Raw genomic sequence first — 22,198 nt, forward strand, 5'->3', positions numbered from 1 at the left:
TTGAAGGGAAAGCGGATGTTCCAGTGATGTATGAGACAGTCCGAACACATTTGACGTTCGCATCTGCTAATGTATGTACGCCCCAAAAACGCCTCGCCACGCCTGCGTTTTTGCATCTCCACCCCCGTCAAGACCCAAAAACGCCTTGTTCTGTCAATCACATTTGACATGTCACTTCCTGTACGCTATTTTAGGAACGAGAGAAAAAAAACTCGCAATCTGCCGTACGCACATGCGCAGTGTAACACCGACGCATGCGCGGTTAGTCAACATCGGAACGCAACGAGCGTACTGTTGGTAACGTGCGGCTCTGAATGAGGGCCTAACTTCTCCTGTACGATAATCACAGGACTGACTTCTCCTGTACGATAATCACAGGACTGTCTTCTCCTGTACGATAATCACAGGACTGTCTTCTCCTGTACGATAATCACAGGACTGACTTCTCCTGTACGATAATCACAGGACTGACATGTCCTGTACGATAATCACAGGACTGTCTTCTCCTGTACGATAATCACAGGACTGTCTTCTCCTGTACGATAATCATAGGACTGACATGTCCTGTACGATAATCACAGGACTGACTTCTTCTGTACGATAATCACAGGACTGACTTCTCCTGTACGATAATCATAGGACTGACATGTCCTGTACGATAATCACAGGACTGACTTCTCCTGTACGATAATCACAGGACTGACTTCTCCTGTACGATAATCACAGGACTGTCTTCTCCTGTACGATAATCACAGGACTGACTTCTCCTGTACGATAATCACAGGACTGTCTTCTCCTGTACGATAATCACAGGACTGTCTTCTCCTGTACGATAATCACACGACTGTCAGGAGAGTTCTCAGGACAAAAATAAAATTCCGTTAAAAAAATAAAATAGCAGAAAGGCAGAATACTGGAGAATGCCGTGTGCTGCCTAAGAGGTTATTATATTACTGCCTGGCACATTTCTAGATATATATTTAGAGCTGCTAGGAAGCTTTATACCTGTGACTATCAATATGCGGTCACTATACAGCCACAAATCCCAAATAGCTGCGACACACAGCGAGTAAACCGCTGGTGACGTAACTGATGGAAGCCCCATCACCTCTGAAGTGTCAGCTCTTCTTATACAAAGTCCCCATGTCGTCCACTTTGCTTTCATTTACTACAGCCAAGCAGCTCCCATTAATGAAGCTAAACTCAGCGTGGGATTGTCGCTGAAGCGTTCATCGTGGCAGCTTCCAGGCAGAAACTGCTGAATCTACCATAGTAGTGAAAGTAATGGTGGGCAGCACAGGCGGTGTAATGGTTAGCATTGCTGTCTCACAGTATTGAGGTCATGGGCTCAATTCCCACCATGGCCCTACCTGTGTGTCTGCGTTGGTTTCCTCCGGGTGCTCCAGTTTCCCCACACGGTATGCAGTCGGGAAGCCGGCGGACGTAATCCCGACAGCTGGCTTCCCGACTGCTTTATCCCGGCAAGGGTTAAATGACAGGCGTCTAAATCTAGACGCCTGTCATTTTACCGACGGCGGGAGACCGGCGCCCGGCATCCCGATCGAAGTTATGCCGGGCGCCGCTGTGGACAGCCGCGGGGAGGGAGGGTTAAGTTTAGGGCTCCCGGGGGGGATTTAGGGTTAGGCACCCCCCTGGGTGGTTAGGGTTAGGGGAAGGGAGGGTTAGGGTTAGGCACCCCCCCTGGGGGACTTAGTTTTAGGCGGCGGGGAAGGGGGGGTTAAGTTTAGGCACTTAGAGGGGGGATTAGGGTTAGGCACCCCTAAGGAGGGTTAGGGGGGGAGGTTAATACTTACCTGGGGACGATCAGGATTTTCACCCATGTCGGGCAGCCGCTGTCGGGATTTGAACCGCCGGACTTGCGTAATTCATACCGATTCCCCCCACACAACCCACATATGGATAGGTTGATTGGCTCCTAACAAAGATGAATCCTAGGGGTAAATTTACTAAAGTGAGAGTTTTTAGAAGTGAGTATTAAAAGTGATGTTGCCCATAGCAAACAATCAGATTCTACTTAACATTTAACTAGCACCTCCTAGAAGATAATAGCTAGAATCTGATTGGTTGCTATGGGCAACATTACTTTTAAAACTCACTTCTAAAAACTCTCACTTTAGTAAATTTACCCCCTAGTGTGTATGTGTGTGTGGTAGGGAATATAGAGTGTAAGCTCCACTGGGGCAGGGACTGGGGCGAATGGCCAAATATTCTCTGTAAAGTGCTGCAGAATATGTGTGCGCTGTATAATTAATGAGTAGTAAATAAAGTAGGTAAATATAAACCTCCCTGTAAGAGCAATTACTCACATATTATAGTAATAGACGTGTAGTATGTTCTAACACTATTTCTACAGTCCCCGCTGTTCCTGGTGCTGCCGTAATGATTCCACTGACATAGGGGCAGATGTATGAAGCTCTGGGAAATGATAAAGTGGAGAGTGATAAACGACCAACCAATCAGCTCCCAACTGTCATGTTACAGGTTGTGTTTGAAAAATGACATTTGGGAGCTGATTGGCTGGTGGTTTATCACTCTTCACTTTATCACTTCCCAGAGCTTAATACATCTGCCCCAATGTCAGTGGAATTGTGCTCTATGAACCCTTTGCTCGGACTGTCTATAGACTGCACTAGGTAAATTCTGCTATAACTTATACAGTGATTTTTTTTTTTTTTAATTATTATTATAAAGATTCAAGTCAACGACTTGGGAATCACATGTTCATATTATTTTTCAGTATGCATTACATGGTATTAAATAATTAGGATATACAATGAGACCCCTGAGATAGACTTACAGAGCACGTACCTTATTGTAGTCCAGTTTGCTGCCGCTGTTTACGTCCGCTAACTGGAGAACAGCATTCACCTCTTCCTGAGACATCTTCTCTCCTTTCTGCAAACAGTGACGGACACAACTTACATCACTGACTATAGTAGGGAACAACATTACCACACCTCCAAACTAATGTCAGCGTATATATAAACGTGAGCGCAGATCGGCCGCTGATACTCCTGCTTTACGTGCACGTAAATGCCTGTATTCCCCGTGCGGAAAGCATCTTTGCTATCAGCCCGCCCCCTATCTGTAAGCTTGCTGTGATACTAAACATCACTATATGTCTGCACTTACACCGGCCCATACTTGGTGCAAATGATACATCTGGTCTATCTAAGCTCACAGTCTTACAGAAAAGGGACTACGGCCCTCATTCAGAGACACTCGCAAAAAGCGAGCGCTGGCCCTGAGTGAGGGCGGGCGCTTTTTTTTTTTTAAAAGCCAGCCTCCTGGCCGCTCGCTAAGCTGTGGGTGACCACCCACAGCTTTAGCGAGCGGCCAGGTGATGGTCGCGATGGTCTTGACCATCGGGCTTGCTACGAGAGACTTGTGGTAGGGTCTCATCTGCCGCAAGCCCCAGTGAGCTTTCGGCTCTAATAGAGCTGGAAGCTCACTACTGACATCACTGGTGATGCCAGTAGGGCCGCCCCCATAACGGCAGGCGTTCCTTCGGGAACGCCTCCGTTTGGCCAGCCACCCCCCTCCCCGCCTACAAAACGGGGCGAGCTGTCGATCAACATCGACAGCCGCCCCATTTGTAGTGAGCCCCAGAGCGAGAGATTTTCTATCTCGCTCTGGGGCTTGCGCACGCGGCAGTGCGCACAAGGCGCGTGCGCAGTGCCCCACCATCGACCCGCTTGCGAGCGGGTCTGAATGAGGGCTGATGCCCACACTCGGTCTCACCCATTTTATCCACGGTGCCAGCTGTGTGGCATATGAACACATATATAAATATAAAGCAAAGGTCTGTTTTCAGCGCTCGTCACCACCAATTCAAATCGCTCCCTTATAATGGTCAGATTGCAACGGACATAACTCTGCAGGATGAGCGCAAACATGGAATCTCGTGGCTAAGTGATAAAAAAAAAGGCCAACATACACTCCCTGGAAGCAGGTACAAGTGTTCGTGGACACATTTTGTGCATATGTACACACGCCAATATGGATGCCTCTATAGAAACGGCGCTGTAACTATTGCTGTCTATAGTGGAATTTCATGCGCAGGATCTACTTAGAGGGTCAACTTCTTTCCAGACAGTGGGTCTCATTCAGAGCCGCTCGTAAGCGGCCGCTCGTTCGTTCCGAGCGATGTTCGCACATCTGCGCATGCGTACGGATTGTAATACGCATGCGCGAACCAGTCAGTGCGGCCGAAAATCGTGTGCTCACTAAATAGCGAATGCCTGCTATTTTGAGTGACAGGATGAGGCGTATGTGGGTGGTAACAGAGGAAGGTGCTTGAAAACGGGGAGTGGAGATCCGAACGCAGGCGTGCTTAAAGGTCAAAACGGGCGTTTTATAAGTGTGCATAATTAATACAGCAGCGTCATTGACTACGTCACTGGGTTATTTTATAGTCAGAACTGCTCGCAAGATTGCGATAGGAAAAACCAATCACAAGAATAGCGAGCAGTTCAGACGCTGTTCGATGTACTCGATTAATCTAATAAATAGCGGACATGACGTATGATGCGAGTGGCCAGGGGGCGTTTTTCCAAAATTACGACCGCAAGTTTTGTTCGCTCGTTCAGACATAGAGGCGTGAACAGACCGCAAAGAGCGAACGGTTCATTTGAATAGCCACCCCTATTTTCCTGAACAAGCGACCGCAAATAGCGTCTGGCTCTGAATCAGACCCAGTGGTAATAATTCCAGTAATTGGATATCTGAATAAAAGGATCTGCAGTACATACCGTAGTGAGGATTTTGTGCAGGTCGCTATGTAGAATATATTCTTTGTTAGCGGGATCCATTTTCCTGAAGGCTTTCACAAGTTCGGATTTGGTGGCCGGTTTCTCTCGTTTCACAATGGAACAAAAGTCATCAAAGTTTAGTTCCTTGGTCTTTGCAGTCCAGTATCTGCTCAGGGTCCTGTTGGACGGGTTCCGCCCGGCCTGCTGCAGAGCTGCGTGGAGAGGGGCATATAAAGTATACTGTAAGGCAGGACAATCGCAGGGGCAGGGCAGCAACAGGATTTATACAATGAAATGCTTGTGCCAAACTAGCACTTTTTATAGTACCCCATCGTTCATGGTCCCTAAATTAAAATTTTATGGTATTTTCATTTAATTAATGGGCGTCCAATGTAGCGCTTCTATTGTTTTGGGTGCCCATTAATAATCTCATTTGTTACGCTCAATCAGACCGGGGTTTAACGGCTAAACCAGCCCTACAACAGGACTTTAGACAATTGTATTTGGGCGCGGGAAAACCACGGACTTATCACACATTCAGGAGGCGGCGAGCAGAAATGCCAGCACTGGCGGCTATCGCGCTCGAATGGAGCAACAGTTGAATTGCTCCTTCAGGCGCCCACTAGTGAGAGCTGCGAGCGAAAACAACTCAATCGCCCCCAGAGAGAGGCCATTTTGGTGGCCGTTCCTGGGAGGTGACTAGACAGATGTGGGTGTGTCACCGCCAGCGCCTGTGTTTTGTGTCGCGGTTGCACTGGCACCGGTGGCCATGTTCAGTCTGACATTCTGTGCCACCACAGGGCTGGTGAAATGTCCGATGGTGCCTCTTTTTACGGTTTGGAGCCTCAGCCAGTGGGCGTCTCAGTAGGGAGCCCATCAACTGCGGCATTAGAGTAAAGTCGCCGTCACGCTGTGCACAAAAACGCAGACTTAACTGCAACTACTTCCACCTCTTTGTTAGGCCCAGTGTGGTCTAATCTTAAAGCCGGGTACACTAGACGATATCGTCCACATCAGGCAGTGTGTATCTGCTATGTTGCTGACGATGCGCGCTACCGCGCGAAGTCAGCTATGTCGCCCGTCGGACCTGCATGCAGGTCTGACGGGCGCTATCGTCAGTGTGGGCCATGCTCTCCAATGCTCCGTCGCTCCTGGCATTGGCTTAAGTGTACCGGCCTTAATACGCTTTCTAGGCGTTAAATAGCTTTCAAAATACTCAGATGTGAGCACTAATAGATCCCAATTCAGTATTATATTCCACCCGGTACATACGGTATATCAGGGATGGGGAACTTCTCAGGCCCGTGGGCCGTATAAGGCCCCCGGAATCATTTGGTCTGGCCCTCTGAGCTTTTTTCTGCCAGCCTCATTTGGCTAGCAGGGTGCCTATAATGACACCCAGAATCTATGCAGCAGTGCCACCTAGAGCGTCCTTAGGACGTTTCAGACGGTCACACTGCTGCCCTTACAGCTCCCCGGAGCATCCTCAGGATGCTCTGGGCATTGCTGTAATCACCGGCAATGCCCAGAGCCCTGCCCCTGTGTGACATCACACAGAGGGGGAGTGGCCTGCACCGGGCCCGCAAATAATATTATATATATTAAAATGGCCCTCGGCAGAAAAAAGGTTCCCCACCCCTGCTGTATATGGATACCATCATAAGCACAAAGGCCCTCATTCAGAGGCGGACGTTAGATGCAAGCGGTCGCACTGAATCAGGGCGGCCACTTGCATCCTGAACGGCCGCCTCCTTGTCTATCGTTAAGCTGTGGGTTACCCCCCACAGCTTAACGACCGACCAGGTTGATGGTGATCACCATCGCGACAATCGGGGCTTACGACCAGACCCTAAGGTTGGGTCTGGACTCTCGTAAGCCCCAGGGAGCTTTCTGCTGTGATGGAGTAGGAAGCTCCCCACTGACATCACTGATGATGTCAGTTCGGCCGCCCACAAAGCGGTAGGCGTTTGTAAAGGAACGCCTCCGTTTTGGAAACCACCCCCCCGGCCCGCCTACCAGACGGGGGCAGCTGTCGATCAACATCGACAGCCGCCCCTTTGGTAGCTAGCTCCGGAGCGACAGAGTTTCTCTGTCGTTCCGGGACTTGCGCACGCACAGTGCGGCCGCTGCGTGTGCGCAGGCCTCACCATCGAGTCGGTTACGAGTGCATCGGCGCTCGCGACCGACTCTGAATAAGGTCCAAAGAGTCATATTCTTCTTCTAACTAAAATAAACATTACAAAGAATAATGATACTTTCATTGACATACACCATTACTGCATTTTCACCATTAAAGCTTTTGGGAGCTGCCATATGTTTTAAATATCAGCCGCGTAACCCACTAACAGCGCTCCCCAGTGGTCAGATAATCATGAAACATTGTAGAATTCTTGCTTGCGTTTAATAACTTTTCAAGTGAGCATCTCTGAGCCATGGGAGTGCCACTGTTCAATTCAGTGCTCTAGAACATGTATTTAGTAACGTGACCTGCATCCTGTGACCTTATAGCCTTTGAGTTTTATTCCATGAACATTATTTCTCATTCCTGCACATTTGTCTCCCGAGGATACGTTCTAGGTTGCGTGCACTGTTAACCCCTTAGGCCCTGGAACCTGGCAGGCAACACTCTGCAGATGAGGGCGGTTTAATCATCATTTAATGACGGGAAATATTTGGTATTCTAATAGCCTGTTCTCTGCGACCTTGACACCAGCTCCCGTATAATAATAATTGGTCAATTGCTTAAGTGGCTCGTGGAAGGAGATGAAAGACATAACAAGCCGAAAGGAGATAACATTTGTTCTCAGCGCTACTATTTTTGAAGCGGGATTATGAGGAGCCTGCCATTAGCTGCTGGGGAAAAAAAAATCTTTTGCCCTAATGTTGAAAGCCTTCATTAGGCTGAGCACATCTGCTGAATGTGACCGCCTGTTAAACTATCCATGGCGTAATTAGGATATCACGACTGAAAAAATCCAACGTGTCATCAGGATTTATCTCTCTATCAACGTACCAGAACGGCACAGTTTTAACTCTCGCTGGGCCGGAATCCGCAGCACTGTGGAGCTTGGCAGGTGTACCTGGCTCTCAACGGGATTGTTGGGATACTGATGTGTACCCTTTGTCTGTCGTTTTGTGAGCTTAACCAGTGCCTCGTGCTTCAGTGGTGCAACTGGTTCCTAGTATATACACTAATAGTCGACACCAGAAAGACGTCATGGACAATGGTCGACATGACAAAAAGTCATGACATTATAGATGGTCGACAGGTTCAAAAGGGCGACATGGAAATGGTCGACACATAAATGGTCGACTTTTTTTTTTTGTTCTGAACCTAATCTTCACCCTAACCCTCTCATTGATGCCTAACCCTAACTGTCCCTCCTAGTACCTAACCCTAACCATCGCCGTAAGTACCTAACTGTAACTGTCCCTCCTAGTACCTAACCCTAACCATCGCGATAAGTACCTAACTCTAACTGTCCCTCCTAGTACCTAACCCTAACCATCGCGATAAGTACCTAACTCTAACTGTCCCTCCTAGTATCTAACCCTAACCATCGCGGTAAGTACCTAACTCTAACTGTCCCTCCTAGTACCTAACCCTACCCATCGCGGTAAGTACCTAACTCTAACTGTCCCTCCTAGTACCTAACCCTAACCATCGCCGTAAGTACCTAACTGTAACTGTCCCTCCTAGTACCTAACCCTAACCATCGCGGTAAGTACCTAACTCTAACTGTCCCTCCTAGTACCTAACCCTAACCATCGCGATAAGTACCTAACTCTAACTGTCCCTCCTAGTATCTAACCCTAACCATCGCGGTAAGTACCTAACTCTAACTGTCCCTCCTAGTACCTAACCCTAACCATCGCGATAAGTACCTAACTCTAACTGTCCCTCCTAGTACCTAACCCTACCCATCGCGGTAAGTACCTAACTCTAACTGTCCCTCCTAGTACCTAACCCTAATCATCGCCGTAAGTACCTAACTGTAACTGTCCCTCCTAGTACCTAACCCTAACCATCGCGATAAGTACCTAACTCTAACTGTCCCTCCTAGTACCTAACTATCGCGATAAGTACCTAACTCTAACTGTCCCTTCTAGTACCTAACCCTAACCATGTCGACCTTTGGTCATGTCACCCTTCTTTCATGTCAACCTTCTGAGGCCCCGAAGTCTTAGTGCCGATGGACATTCTGAGTAACCATAAGTGCGATTGATGGTGCGCCTTTACACGGAAGTGGCGGATCAGAGACGCAGCCGGAGGGCACATCTCTGCACAAATCACGGCGGCTGCGACATTAGCGCATTTTCTCAATTCCGCTGCGTGCAAAGACGCAGCAGCAATGGATTTCGCGGCCACCCCTGAATCAGGCACTGAGCTATACAAGTGGTGGCCATTTTTATGGAGACCAAAGCATTGAGGCCTAAGTAAATAGCTCATACGCTGCACTCGAGACTATACCCACTTTGACCACTGTTTGGATGACTACACACAGTATCACTTCTTTAGTCCTGTGTGCACTTCTCAGCACCTGTCTGTATTATGACCTAGGAGGAGTCTTCTATTAGAATGGCGCTAGCATCTTCCAACGTGTGCTGTAATTCATTTCAGCCAATCAGATATCAGCTCTGACCTTTTATCGCCATTAGTTACAGCTAAATGTAATAAACTGTTACTCTAACATTGAGGACTGACAGAGACGTGATAGACAATGAGGGTCGGCACCTCGACATAGCTGCGCCTTGTCCGTGATGTTGTCCAGGCTGCTCTTGAAGACGGTGAGATAGGCGGCTCGGCATGCGGAGTAGAAATTCTCTTCCTCGCTGGGCTGGAGTTTCAGGCTCTCTGCCCGCTCGCTGGATGCATGCTTTTTATTTGCAAGCGACGTATTACTTCCGTAAAGACCCGCCATCCTGTGAATGACGGACGCAGTGTTAGTACAGAACTAAAGTGCGACCCACTCGCAGCATTCCTGCAGCCAATGGGAGATGAGAAGGCTTGCATTCTCATCTTCTATTGGCTGCAGCAGGTGGAACAGACATAGGAGAAACATGTAAGGGGTAAGTCTGCATGGACGCATTTGAAGGCGGCCATTTTGTGGGCTAAACAGTTATTCCCAGTGACATCAATGAGGCACAGCGCTGCATACCTTAGTGATGTCACTGGGAAAAGAGTGAACTGAATAAATAAATATTAGATCAGGTAAACTTTAATGAATTATTCATTAGACGTTATCTAAATAGCGCCTACATTTTACTTAGCGCCTTACAGATAATATTTAATTACAGAAGCCAATTAGCCTATTATTATTACCAGCTATTTATATAGCGCACCCATATTCCGCAGCGCTGTACAGAGAATATTTGTCCATTCACATCCGTTCCTATCCCAGTGGAGCCTTACAATCGCGCACACACACACACTAAGGCCCTGATTCATAGCCGGTCACTCTGACAGAGCGCTCGCTCTGAATCAGGGACGGTCTTTTTTTTTTTTTAGAACGGCCTCCTGGCAGCTGTAGCGAGCGGCCAGGAAGATGGTCGCGATGGTCAAGACCATCGCAACCATCGGGCTTGCGACGAGACCCTTGTGGTAGGGTCTCGTGGCCGCAAGCCCCAGAGAGCTTTCGGCTCAAACAGAGCCGAAAGCTCTCCCACTGACATCACTTGTGATGTCAGTGGGGCCGGCCCCCAGACGGTAGGCGTTCTCATGGGAACGCCTCCGTCTGGGCAGCCACCCCCCCGACCCGCCCACCAAAGGGGGCGTGCTGTCACTCAACATCGACAGCACGCCCCCTTTGGTGCGAGACCCGGAGCGACGGTTTGCCCGTCGCTATCCGGGTCTCGCGCATGTGCACGACGGAGCCGGCTCTGTCGTGCGCATGCGCTCTGGGCCACCATCGACCCGGTTGCGAGCGCTCAGCGCTTGCGACCGGGTCTGAATCAGGCCCTAAGTTTCATTTTTGTTGGGAGCCAATTAACTTACCTGTATATTTTTGGAGTTTGGGAGGAAACCGGAGCACCTGGAGGAAACCCACGCAAGCACAGGGAGAATATACAAACTCCACACAGTTAGGGCCGTAGTGGGAATTGAACTCACGACCTCAGTGCAGTGAGGCAGTCATGCTAACCACTACACCATCTGTGCTGCCCAACCTACAGTGTGCTTTTTTGACTGTGTGAGGAAACCGGAGCACCCAGAGGAAAGCAATACAAACACGGGAGAACATACAAACTCCGCACAGATAAAGTCTTGGTTGGAATCGGACCCATGACCCACTAATGCTAACCACTGTGCAATCGTGCAGCCCACGATGACACAACAGAGTATAAAGGTTCTCAATTATATCAGCCACAACAATTCTCACTGTATAAAAGCCGAGCAGCCCATGTCCCCGCTCACACATGACAGGATACTGGGGACCACAGTGCTTGTTGCATGACCTCATGTGACACCGAGCTGAAGCAGCATCGCACCTGCTGTGATATGGCCGTTCCTCGGTGGTCCATAAAGTCTTGTGGTGTTGCAGTGATGGCGATTACAGACGCTGGGTCTTTGATGTGCCATCTGCACCTCTCATCACTGCCTGTGTTATTGTTCCTGAGGTGTGTCTGCTTTCTTTAGGAATGACTCCATGATCCCACAAAGTGCATTAACTGACTGTTTCCTTTGATTTTATTTCTCGTTTCACTTTAAGTTTAAGACACGTGCTCTGATATTTCAGGAGAACCTTTACAGATGCCCAAAGCTGGAGTTACCGATCTTCATGACCATGTTATAATATATCAGGCGGGTTATAATGATCACAGGGCCTGATTCAGCAAGGAACGCAACTGCGAATGCAATAGCGATTGGTCATGCAGTTCAACTGCGATAGTATGCTAATTCATTGCGATCGTTATGCCGCCGCTGAACTACATAAGGATGCCCGCTTTACCGTACACATGTCCGTAATGTTTAGCAAGACTGCGAAAACATCGGTACAATCGAGTCCCATCGCAGCCTCACTCAGAAATTGCTAACTTCCACGCACGCTATCGGGCTGCGAAGGGCAGTAGATCATTTATGCACTCCCCTGCAACGGCAACAATCGGCCGATTGCGTGCGTGTTAGCAACTGCATTTCTTGCTGAATCAGGCCCACAGTACTGAAATACATCACTATATCCAACAATACACTCATGAGACATAATATCACTTAAATATGACCTTTACAGGGTTTCTTATTCTACTGGTAAATATGCAGAGGGTGCCTTTAGAAGTCTTTATGACCTTGTGATGTCAGTGGTGAGCTTCCGGCTCTAATAGAGCCGAAAGCTCACTGGGGCTTGAGGTAGACGAGACCCTACCACAAGGGTCTCATCGCAAGCCCCGATGGTCTGGACCATCGCGACCATCAACCTGGCCACTCGCTAAAGCTGTGGGTGATCACCCACAGCCTAGCGAGCGGCCAGGAGGTCGGCTCTGAACAAAGTAGCGTCCGCCCTCATTCAGAGCGAGTGCTCGCATTTTGCGAACGGCTCTGAATGAGGTCCTTGGTTCAGAACCCTTTGGACACCCCCCCTAATGACTAATTAGGCCCCCCAAAAAATCATGTCATTTTTGGGGTGCAAATGTAAAGTGTTTGAAAATGGGCAAAATGTAGGGCGCCCGATATTTTGGGGTGCTGTATGGATGGGACAGCTGTTTTTAGGATTGCAGGGGGCTGCAGTAGGTGTTTTTTTTTATATTTTAAAAGGCACTTTCGAGAACCCCAAAATATACTAGTACCCATTTACATGTACCCCCAATTTAACTATAGCTAATATTTTTCAGAAAAGAAATTGCTTTAGATCAGTTTTTCACACTTATGCAAAGATGCATATAACAGCTCTTGACTCAATTTAAAAAGCCAAAATACTTTTAGGGCTATTAATGTACTTCTATAATGATGTCCTGGGTTAGTTAGGCTTATAATGTGGTACAGACTGATTTCTTTTCTCTAGTTTCGGCATTCGCACATCAGCGTTTTCACGTGTTTTGGAATTCAGTAGGGCAAAAAGCGTGAGCATGCATTCTGAAAGTACGCGCTAACTTCACCGCCACGATAACTTCAACGGGCAAATGAGGCGAAAAGATTGCAGCGGTGAATGGTTTTCGCCAGCCGCGACTTTTCGCCTCTAATTGAATTTGGCCCAAAGTTTGAAAATGCTGATCCTCCAGTGTTTCAGAACAATGATGATCTTATTATTCAATGTAGAGATTAAAATTCACAGAACTATAACATCTAGGTACGTTCCGCACCATCACAAATCTACACGCACACGCTGCATACTCTGGGACCTCTCCTACAGGTGTCCTTGCTCATGTAGCTCAATATGCCTTGCAGCCCGGTATACCTGGCGTCAATGATCCGGCAGGTCTTGTGCGGCTGCTAGCGTTTGTGCCGAAAATTCATCACAATGCAATGTCACTAGGAAGCACCAGGAGACTGTGCTGAGTAATATGATACGTCACACTTGTATATCTGTGTGCGACTGGGAATGTAAATGGCGCTTGGCGTGGAAAAAAGCTGCGGCCGCTGCAGTGTAGCACATCGCATGCTGATTGAGAGACTCGGCCGCACACACGTGTCACATATCAGATTAATCAGCACAGTCTGCTGGTACTTCTTAAGCTGCATACACACACAACGATTTTGTAAATGAACGATTTTAATAAACGATTTTCTTTCATTTTTTCAAGGGAAAAATGAACGAAAATCGTTTACTATAATCGTTCATTTGTAATAGCGTTCCCGCTAGGCTGTTTTAGCCCGGCATCTATTCTCCCTGTCTGCAGGGCTTGGGGGCTGCCCGGCGTGTCCGTAAGTGCCGGGCACGCCCCCAAGAGTGACGAAAAGGGGACGCGTCTTATAGACACGCCCCCTTTTTCAATGACCACGCCCCCTGCCGCCGGAGCTAGAGGGAACACTATGTAATGAACGATTTTTTTGAACTACAAACGATTTTTGCATATTAACTTAATGAAAATCGTTGAGTTGGTCAGTCTGACTGAACTACAAACTACAAACGTGAACGCGCATGAACGATAATCGTTCATCGTTTTCACTCAGAAAGTGAACGATTTTTTCAACGATGAACGATATCGTTTATTGATAATTGCTCAAAAAATCGTTGTGTGTGTATGCACCTTTAGTCACATCGACCTAGACACATTTCGACACAAAAAGATGCAAAAAAGATGCCCGGCGCTAACAGAGGCTCACAGGACCAGTCGCGCCAAGAGGGGCTGTTTGATGCGACTGTAGCAAAGATGAGTGAGACACATCTGTATATCTGAGGAGACCCTGTTTTCTGAATATCCCCAGCATTGCAAATAGCAGAATGACATCATCACCAACTCCTTAATACAGAGCTGGAAAGCTCAGGTGTACAGTTCTCAAACATCTACTGCCGACTCCTAACCTCTGACGCACATTACATGGGGCCTGAATCAGACTTGTACGCAAACCCGATGGTTTACGTACAAGTCCGATGTTTAATGATCGGCACATGCGCGGGATCTGTACTGCGCATGTGCCGGTCACTGCCGTCGCCGTCCGCCCCTAAACCGCAGCACGACTGACAAACCGTTTGGAGGCAGGGTGGGGGGGGCGACACCGAGAAGCGTTCTTGAAAACGGCGGTGTGTCGGCCCTGTGTTCAAGGTCTGATGAGGCCAGGGGCTGCGTCTTCCGATGCAGCTTGGCTGGCCCCGGCAGAGTGGGCACGTTGAGATACTAGTGATGGTGGCTGCGAACGCAGGATGAAAACCAGTGGGCGCGACATGGGCTGATCCTCAAATTAGTGTAAGCTAATAAGTCGGCTGTCGGATGTGTCCAACTTAGAATCAGTCCCGATATTTCCAAACCAATGACTGTACCCTATATATTGTCACTTCCAGGTCATACAGAGGCTGGCTGGTTCCTTGCACTGGAGGCCCTGCGTGCCCGTGTTAGTGATACAGGCCAGGATTTTATTATGGCGGCGTGTTAGTGGCCCTTGGGGGCTGATGCTGGATCCGCCTGGGGCTTCTTCTCCGTTACGGTTGAGAATCTATAGCTACAAACGTAACCGCTTTCATGTCCGCAGGGAAAGAGAAATCTGCTCAGCGACTGCTGGAGCCCCCGGATAAGGCCGGGGCAGGTGAAACAGTCATTTTCCCAGTGTTGTTGGTCTTACAGCCTTTCCCATTATTTCAGTAGGATGCCTGCGAGAAATATCTTCCTGCATAATGAAACGGATGTCTCTAGCACAGCACCACGACGGAGCCATTCTTAGGGTCCCCTTCAGGACTCATTGGATTCTGGCACCTGAGGTTTAAATCACAGGCGCCTCCCAGAGTTACAAAGGTTTTTTTACACTTGGGAGAGAAAGATAATAACCACCGATCATGGATGAAGTACCCTATTTATATTAGGCGCACTGCATGCCTGACACGTCCCTATTACAGCAGCGTTACAGGACCCCGCGGGGAACAGATGTCACAGTCAGACTACAAATCAGTGACGAGCGCACTGTGACAGTGGGCGCGCATTGTGCTTTATAATGAAATGAAGAACATTTCCTGTCCTTTAAGTATTTATAAACAATCAGTAAAACTCAGAGGAGAGGCATAAACCGAAAAATAACTGACAATATAGATTACAGCCTCAAGATGTATGAAACAGAAAGAAAAATATGTTGCCAGATGGAGCTATACCTACTAAGTAAGGCATGTGACTTTGTTATTAATGTTTTATGTCAAAGACAGCATAATATAATTCTATTGCACCCCATAGAGCCATAGGTCTCTACACCCCCTAACATAACCTGACCACTGGATATGATCATAATACAATTCTATTACCCTCTATACAATGTTATACAAACCTTAGATGTGTGCACTTACTGTAGGATTTTACCTTATATTCCTACCAGAAAAGTTACTGTACCTATCAGTCTGTCTTGGTCCATTACAGTTAGAGTTCAGTCAACAGTTTAAACCTATCGACCATCGATAGTTGATGGGTTTACACTATCGACTAGTAACCATTGATGGTTTAACTTTGAGCATACGGAAATGAAAACCTATGTATGCGTAGGCCACAGCTAGAACTAACCATCAGTGCTCCGGTGGCCTCCCATTAATGGTGAAACTTGTCACCATCGCCATCAGGCCATCAATGGTTTCTAATCATCGATGGTCAATGGCCAACCCCATGAGGCATATTCAATGGCAGGCAAAAATTTTAAAAACCGCACTGCGCAGAGTTTTTCCCCGCAGCCGTGAGGTTTTTCCTATTTAATTGCCGGGTAGAAAATCAGACGCAGTCATTTCTATAGGGATTACCGCAGGTGTTATCCCACAACCCCAGAACAAGTCTAAAAAAAATAAAAAATCCCTATTTTAAGCAAACAATGTTGGGGACCCTTTCAGAACCCCTTGGACATCCCCATATTCAAATGAAAAATAATTGCTTTATTATCTTTTATTTAACTGGCCTAAAAGTACCCTCAAATCACCTTTTTTTTCGCATTTTTTTCATTTTATTTATTTGTAATAAAACAAAAGTTTATTTTTAATAATTTTTTTACTTAAAAAAAATTTAAAATAATAATAATAAAAAAAAAGGATATTTTTTGGGGGGACAGTAATAGCCATTATTACTGTTACCAAATATTTTTTGTTTTAGGGTATAGGCTATTTCCCATTTTTTTTTATATAATTTTTCCGCGGAGTTTTGCCCAAAAAAATGTTGTGACCGATTTTTTGTCTATTGGATATTGCATGTATCGGGAGCTCGCATACTTACAGTAATTGTTTGCTATGTCACGTAAATTTTTGTGGGGAAAACATCGGCTGCAATTGGATATGCCCCTATGTGTTCCTCTTACAATGTACAGTCCCAGTGAACAGGCCTACTGTCCCCTAATGGGCACTGCCCTGCTTACATACAGATTACAGAACACAGACTAAAAAGGTGCACTTTGCAGATATTGATTTGTGCATTTTACTATAAGGATCAAATACGCCTGCTGTTGAAAATCATGTTGCTGGGGAACACACCGGAAAGAACTTCGGAATAATTTGCTTGTTTGAGCAACAGCAATATACATATAACCTTATTTACAGGATGCACTGGACGGGTTCTGCAAACTACTGCTTATGCACTGATGTATGCCCAGGACACTTTACGGTGCATGCCTATCCTCCGCTCCTGGGTGATGCCACTCTAGGGGGGACCCTGGATTGTTTTTTTACTAACATACTGCTTGGTGAAGCCTTATTTGTGGCTTACTTTATTACGAGAACGAGGACGGTACGGCCCCTATGGCAGGTACAATTGCTCCGTCTGAACACGGCGTCATGCGTCTGCGCTACTGTGTCTTTAGGTGCAATCGCTGTCAGCTACATGCCTGTGACACGCCCGTGTCTGCCTAACCATTCCCCGTTACTTCCCAGGAACGCCCACTGAAATCCAGGGCTCTTGCGCCAAATTCGTTTTGCGCCTCCTGGAGGTAACCATCGGGATGCATGCGATGTACTTCCAACATCGGCCAACTGCGTTAATATCGGCATTTCGTGCAGTTAGTGTGCACCTCTGATCTCCACCAGCCCAAGGTTAAGTCATAAGTCGTTTTGCAAAGTGAAAATATATAGGAATAAGAACGGTCCTAAAACTGCACAAACTCCATCCCATTATGTAATGCCAGCAATCTGGTTTATGGTTAGCCATCGACGGTCAATATTTCACAACCAATGATAGTTCGGTCCCAATTGCCAAGTGTTGGCCATCAATAGTGTGAGGTCGCTATCAATTGCTTTGTGCTCCTTTTTTTTTTAATCTACTATAATCCCTACAGTGGTAGGGTTCTTTTGCTCATGCGCTAACCACCCCTCCACCTTTGTGCACGTCGATTGTTTGAACCATCTAGGGTTTTCTCCCAATGGTAGTTAGTTGTAGACTATCGATAACGGACAAGTTGACGGCCATCCTTAATCTAACTCCACTAAAGGAAATCATGTTTTTTTTTTAACACTGTTCCACAAAACTAAATACACTGGTGTGCCCGTTACGCACTTTGCAAGGACCTCCCACCCTCCAATCGCGAAGTGCAAACTACGCCATCTTGCCCTTTTGAAGAAATCTAAGAGCACCAGCACAATTCAAGGGGAGTGAATTCACTGAAGACGGGTATAAAAGATTGACAGTAAAAAGTTCCAAGTTCAATAGGTTGACACCAAATGGTCAACATGCGATAGGTCGACAGGGACAACAGGTTGACATGTACAAAAGGTAGACAGGGTTAAAAGGTTGACACATTTTTTTTATTGTAATTTAACCCTAACCCTCCCCCTAGCGCCTAAATCTAACCCACCCCCTAGTGCCTAACATTAACGTCCCCTCTGCCAGTTTAACCCTAAGCCTTCTCCAAGTGCCAAACCTTAATCCTGCTGGGTACACACCTGGCAGATCTATCTGCCGACCCGCAGTTGCGACGACGGAGCAGCCAATCAGGTAAGCTATACACACTTACCGATCGGCAGCTCGATGTGTCTGCTGACATCACAACTGGGCGGACAGCTTAATATGCCCGCCCAGTTGAGATGTTAATCACCAGTGATCCCTGCAGCAAGTGTACACACAGCAAGATGAGCAGATATACCGGGGAAATCAGCTGTGCTGTTCGATAGAACGGACGATATATTGTCCAGTGTGTACCCAGCTTAACCCTCACCCTAACCTTAAAAATGTTGAAAAAAAACCCATTAAAAACATATGTCAACCTTTAACCATGCCAACCTTTCACACTGTTGACCTATTGCAAGTCGGCCATTTGATGTCGACATATTGACTGTCTACCTTTTTTTATTGTCGATCTTCTATCCGTACACCTCAATGGAAAGACCCGTTTGCATAGGATCTTTTAATTGCATAATTTGAACCCCCTCCCCACCAAAGAACCTAAATGTGATAAAACTAAACATGGTATCTGCAGAAAAAGCGTTTGCTTAAACATGGTCGCTCGATCTTTTTGGATTTTTTCCAACAATCTTTTTTCCTTTCTGCAGTTTGGTCGGTGCAATAGCGATAAAACTAAAATCTACTAAGGATGGCGCCAGAAGCAAAAACGCCTTGTGCGCGATAGCCACAGACGGGCAGATGGGTTTGGTCTCAGCGGGTAAACCATCGGATCTGAGGCAGATTTGGCCATGCTCACTCCCATGCTCAGCGGTGGCTTCGCAGGAAGACTCGGGGGTCCCGTGCGATCAGGCTGGGCAATCACCCCACGCAGGCTGATGGACGTGAGATCAGATTTAAAAACAATTTCTATCAGAAAGCAATTTTAACGTGATCGACAAACAAAGAAAAATGGATGAAACATGTCAGGAAAATAGGGAATATATTAACGATTACAGCGACAGCTTTTCATGTAGGATACTGGGGCTGTTACTGCAGGGCAGAGATTATCCACCCAGGACCCTCAACCTGTTATTGATCTCCAGCAGGCCTGGCCAACCTGTGGCTCTCCAGCTGTTGTGAAACTACAAGTCCCAGCATGCCCTGCTACAGTTTTGCTATTAGGGAATGCTAAAACTGTTGCAAGGCATGCTGGGACTTGTAGTTTCACAACAGCTGGAGAGCCACAGGTTGGCCAGGCCTGATCTATACAGGCCACAGCTATTGGGAGGCAAGGCAGACTGGGACTTGTAGTTCTACAGCCCCATGGACTGACATCTTACTGTGGCCCTGCCAGACATTACCCTGCCGGATGGGTCTGGCCCTGAGGGAGCACAGAAGACTGTGCACTCCAAACTAGAGACCAAAGCCCCCCCCCTTTATGTCGATACGACCCCTACTCTCACCCCCACCCCACATTAATACTCACATTAAATTGTCAGCAGCTCAGCTTCTTCTCCTCTTTCCTCTGCTGCTCCGTTACCTAGGGAACGCAAAGCCGGAAGTGACGCTTCGCTCCCGGGACAAAGATGGCCGCCGCGGCTTCTTCATGGGCAATTTTTAAGACTACTTCAGTTTTAGGTGTTTTTTTCTTTTTTTTGTGAGGGAGTTTCTCGTCAGAAGGGCAGCGGCGGGGCTTCCATACAATGCGACGTGCTGTCCAGGCGTTTTATAATCTAATTATTGTCCCAAACTCCTCTAGGTCGCTGTACAAATGTGTTCTATTGGATTACCGAGGGACAGGGTTCATAGGATGGCGTCACACCAGCATTTACCCTCGGTGTGTTGTTGTATTAAGACCTCTCGAGCCCCCAAAGAATTGGAATAAAGAGCGTGCGGAACTATAGTGAGGGAGGCGCAGTTTCCGGGGGACGGATTAGATGCGCCCACCCAGGCGCCAAGATCAGTAAGGTTCAATATGTGTATAAGTGACTGTATAACCTAAGAGGAACAACAGAGCCCAGCATGCCGTGAGTACACTCATCAGATCACAGTGTGCCCACCACTGTATTATAGGGCTGTGCAGCCAGCAGGGAGGCTGGGAGCTGTAGTCCCAGCTGGTGTGGAGGGGGATACTACTACTACATCCATCATTCAGCCGTATTCAATCAGAGCGTCCCGCGATACTTTTTCGCCTCCTGGACTTTTTGCCTACATTGCGTCTTTTCTAGGCGGAAAAGAATCGCACGCGTGCCCGCTTTACCCCGTCTTCAATATGGAAGCACGCAAAAACGGGACCCGGCGAAACTTGAACAGGCGGAAAGTGCTGTCAGATTTCGGGAAGTCGGCCTGACACCCCCCAAAATATGCTCTGACATGGGGGTTCCCTATGGTACCCCCCGATTTGGCTTGCTGAAGGTATTTGGTGTTTTTAAACGGGCTCAATAGCTGCTAAAGAGCGTTTTTCTATACGTGGTGCAGAATAGTATTCAGGAGTATTTTTTTCCAGAAAATAACTTATCCCAGCAAATTTGGGGTACTTGAAAATGGGGGTCAGCATATTCAAAAGTTGCTAAAGTTAAGTTGAAAAAAATCGTGAAAAATCCACCTGCTGCAAGCACCTGCAATCAATTATGATTTTGTGGAGCTACAAGTCCCAGCATGCTCTGGCAGCCACTCGTTAAGAAAAAAGTTTAATGTGTTTTATGTGGTTACCAGTATTGTTACCCCTGGCAGTGACGTAATATACTTTAAGTTTTAAAGTGCTTTCTTTCAGTGCTTGTTAATGATATTTATATAGCGCACACATAGGGACTTGCAGTAAGGGGAGGCAGTCGGCACATACTTGCCGATGCAGGGAGCGACGTCGGGATCCATGCTGCATTCGGGAGCATGGCACCTGCTGACAATATCGCCCATAGAACCTGCATGCAGGTCCATCGGGCGATATTGCGCATAGTCAGCGACATAGCCGGTACACACTGGCCGCTGTGGATGATATGTTGTTCGATCCAACAACATCTCGTCTAGTGTGTACCTGGCTTAAGTGTATTTAGGGGATAGTTACAGTGAGTAGGGGGTGTGAGAGGCTCCCAGTGCTCGGGCCTATCTCCATATGTGCCTCCCCAGCCATTCACCTCACCACACGTACGCAGCGCTGTAATGAGGATTTTCAGTCATTCACATTATCCCTACCCATTAGCTGTTTGTGCTAGAAGCACCAGAGCAGAGAGTGACACCACCACAGGCAGGAAAGAGGAACTGCACAGGTTGTGACATGTGCTAGAATGAACACAAAGTAGTATCATGTAGGTTTTGAGCGAGCGGCGCACTTGTAAAATTAAATGTTGGGGAAGGGTCTAGTAGTCAGACAGAGTAGGGAGTACTATAAGGAGTTACTTGTTTAATATTTTATATTATTAAAACAATGGTGTGAATAAAAAAAAAATCTGAACAGTTAAGGTGCGTGTCCACTACGTGACATTAATGGACGACTGAACGTTGACTATATCGTTATCGTTCAGTCGTCTATTAATCGTGCAGTGATCGGGCAGCGATGCGCGTTCACGCTGGTCGTTGCCGGCATCGCTCATCGCCCGTACATGTTGGTCAACCTGACGATATCGTCAGGTTGACCATGTACAGGGAAGAGGGAGGGTGCCTGCAGTGAACGATATATCGTTCAATGAGGGCACTGTGCAGTTTAATGAACGATAATGTTCAGTCTTTCACAGTCGGGTATTGGATACCCGCCTTGAGGACCGAGTTTGGGACCTCTGCTGTAAGGCCATAAATTTAATCTGAGATGGCAAGAGCCAGTTTCACATTGTTACAAGGAAGCGCATTGGGAAAAACAAACCCTTCCTTTTGCATTGCATGATCTGATAGTATAAACTCCAAGGAATGTTTATGCCATGCATAATTACACAATTCACATGTTCATACATGTGTGAAATGCATGTTAGGATGCTTGCTTCGCACACTGAAGATACTTTTTTATTTAAATACACCAT

The 22,198-nt window shown here is 47.2% G+C and overlaps 2 protein-coding genes across 6 annotated transcripts in view; one reads left to right on the forward strand and one right to left on the reverse strand.

The window, feature by feature from the left end:
- The window catches only part of EFCAB7 (EF-hand calcium binding domain 7), a 114,135-nt gene extending 94,111 nt beyond the window's left edge, over positions 1–20,024 (reverse strand). Inside the window, exons 1-4 of the mRNA XM_088447815.1 lie at positions 19,675–20,024; positions 9,508–9,695; positions 4,773–4,984; positions 2,830–2,916 (exon numbers count right to left, since the gene is read on the reverse strand). Of these exons, the coding sequence (XP_088303941.1) occupies positions 2,830–2,916; positions 4,773–4,984; positions 9,508–9,695; positions 19,675–19,676 (489 nt within the window). The 5' untranslated portion in view covers positions 19,677–20,024. The remainder of the gene's footprint in view (positions 1–2,829; positions 2,917–4,772; positions 4,985–9,507; positions 9,696–19,674) is intronic.
- An 84-nt stretch (positions 20,025–20,108) lies between these two features.
- Positions 20,109–22,198, forward strand: part of ITGB3BP (integrin subunit beta 3 binding protein) — a 45,943-nt gene continuing 43,853 nt past the window's right edge. For all 5 annotated transcript variants that reach the window (XM_088447820.1, XM_088447816.1, XM_088447817.1 and 2 more), the window contains exon 1: positions 20,109–20,215. In XM_088447820.1, coding sequence (XP_088303946.1) covers positions 20,211–20,215 — 5 coding nt within the window. In that variant the 5' untranslated portion in view covers positions 20,109–20,210. The remainder of the gene's footprint in view (positions 20,216–22,198) is intronic.

Source organism: Taudactylus pleione, unplaced genomic scaffold (genome assembly GCF_031769625.1).
Source record: "Taudactylus pleione unplaced genomic scaffold, aTauple2 ptg000442l, whole genome shotgun sequence".
Lineage (NCBI taxonomy): Eukaryota > Metazoa > Chordata > Amphibia > Anura > Myobatrachidae > Taudactylus > Taudactylus pleione.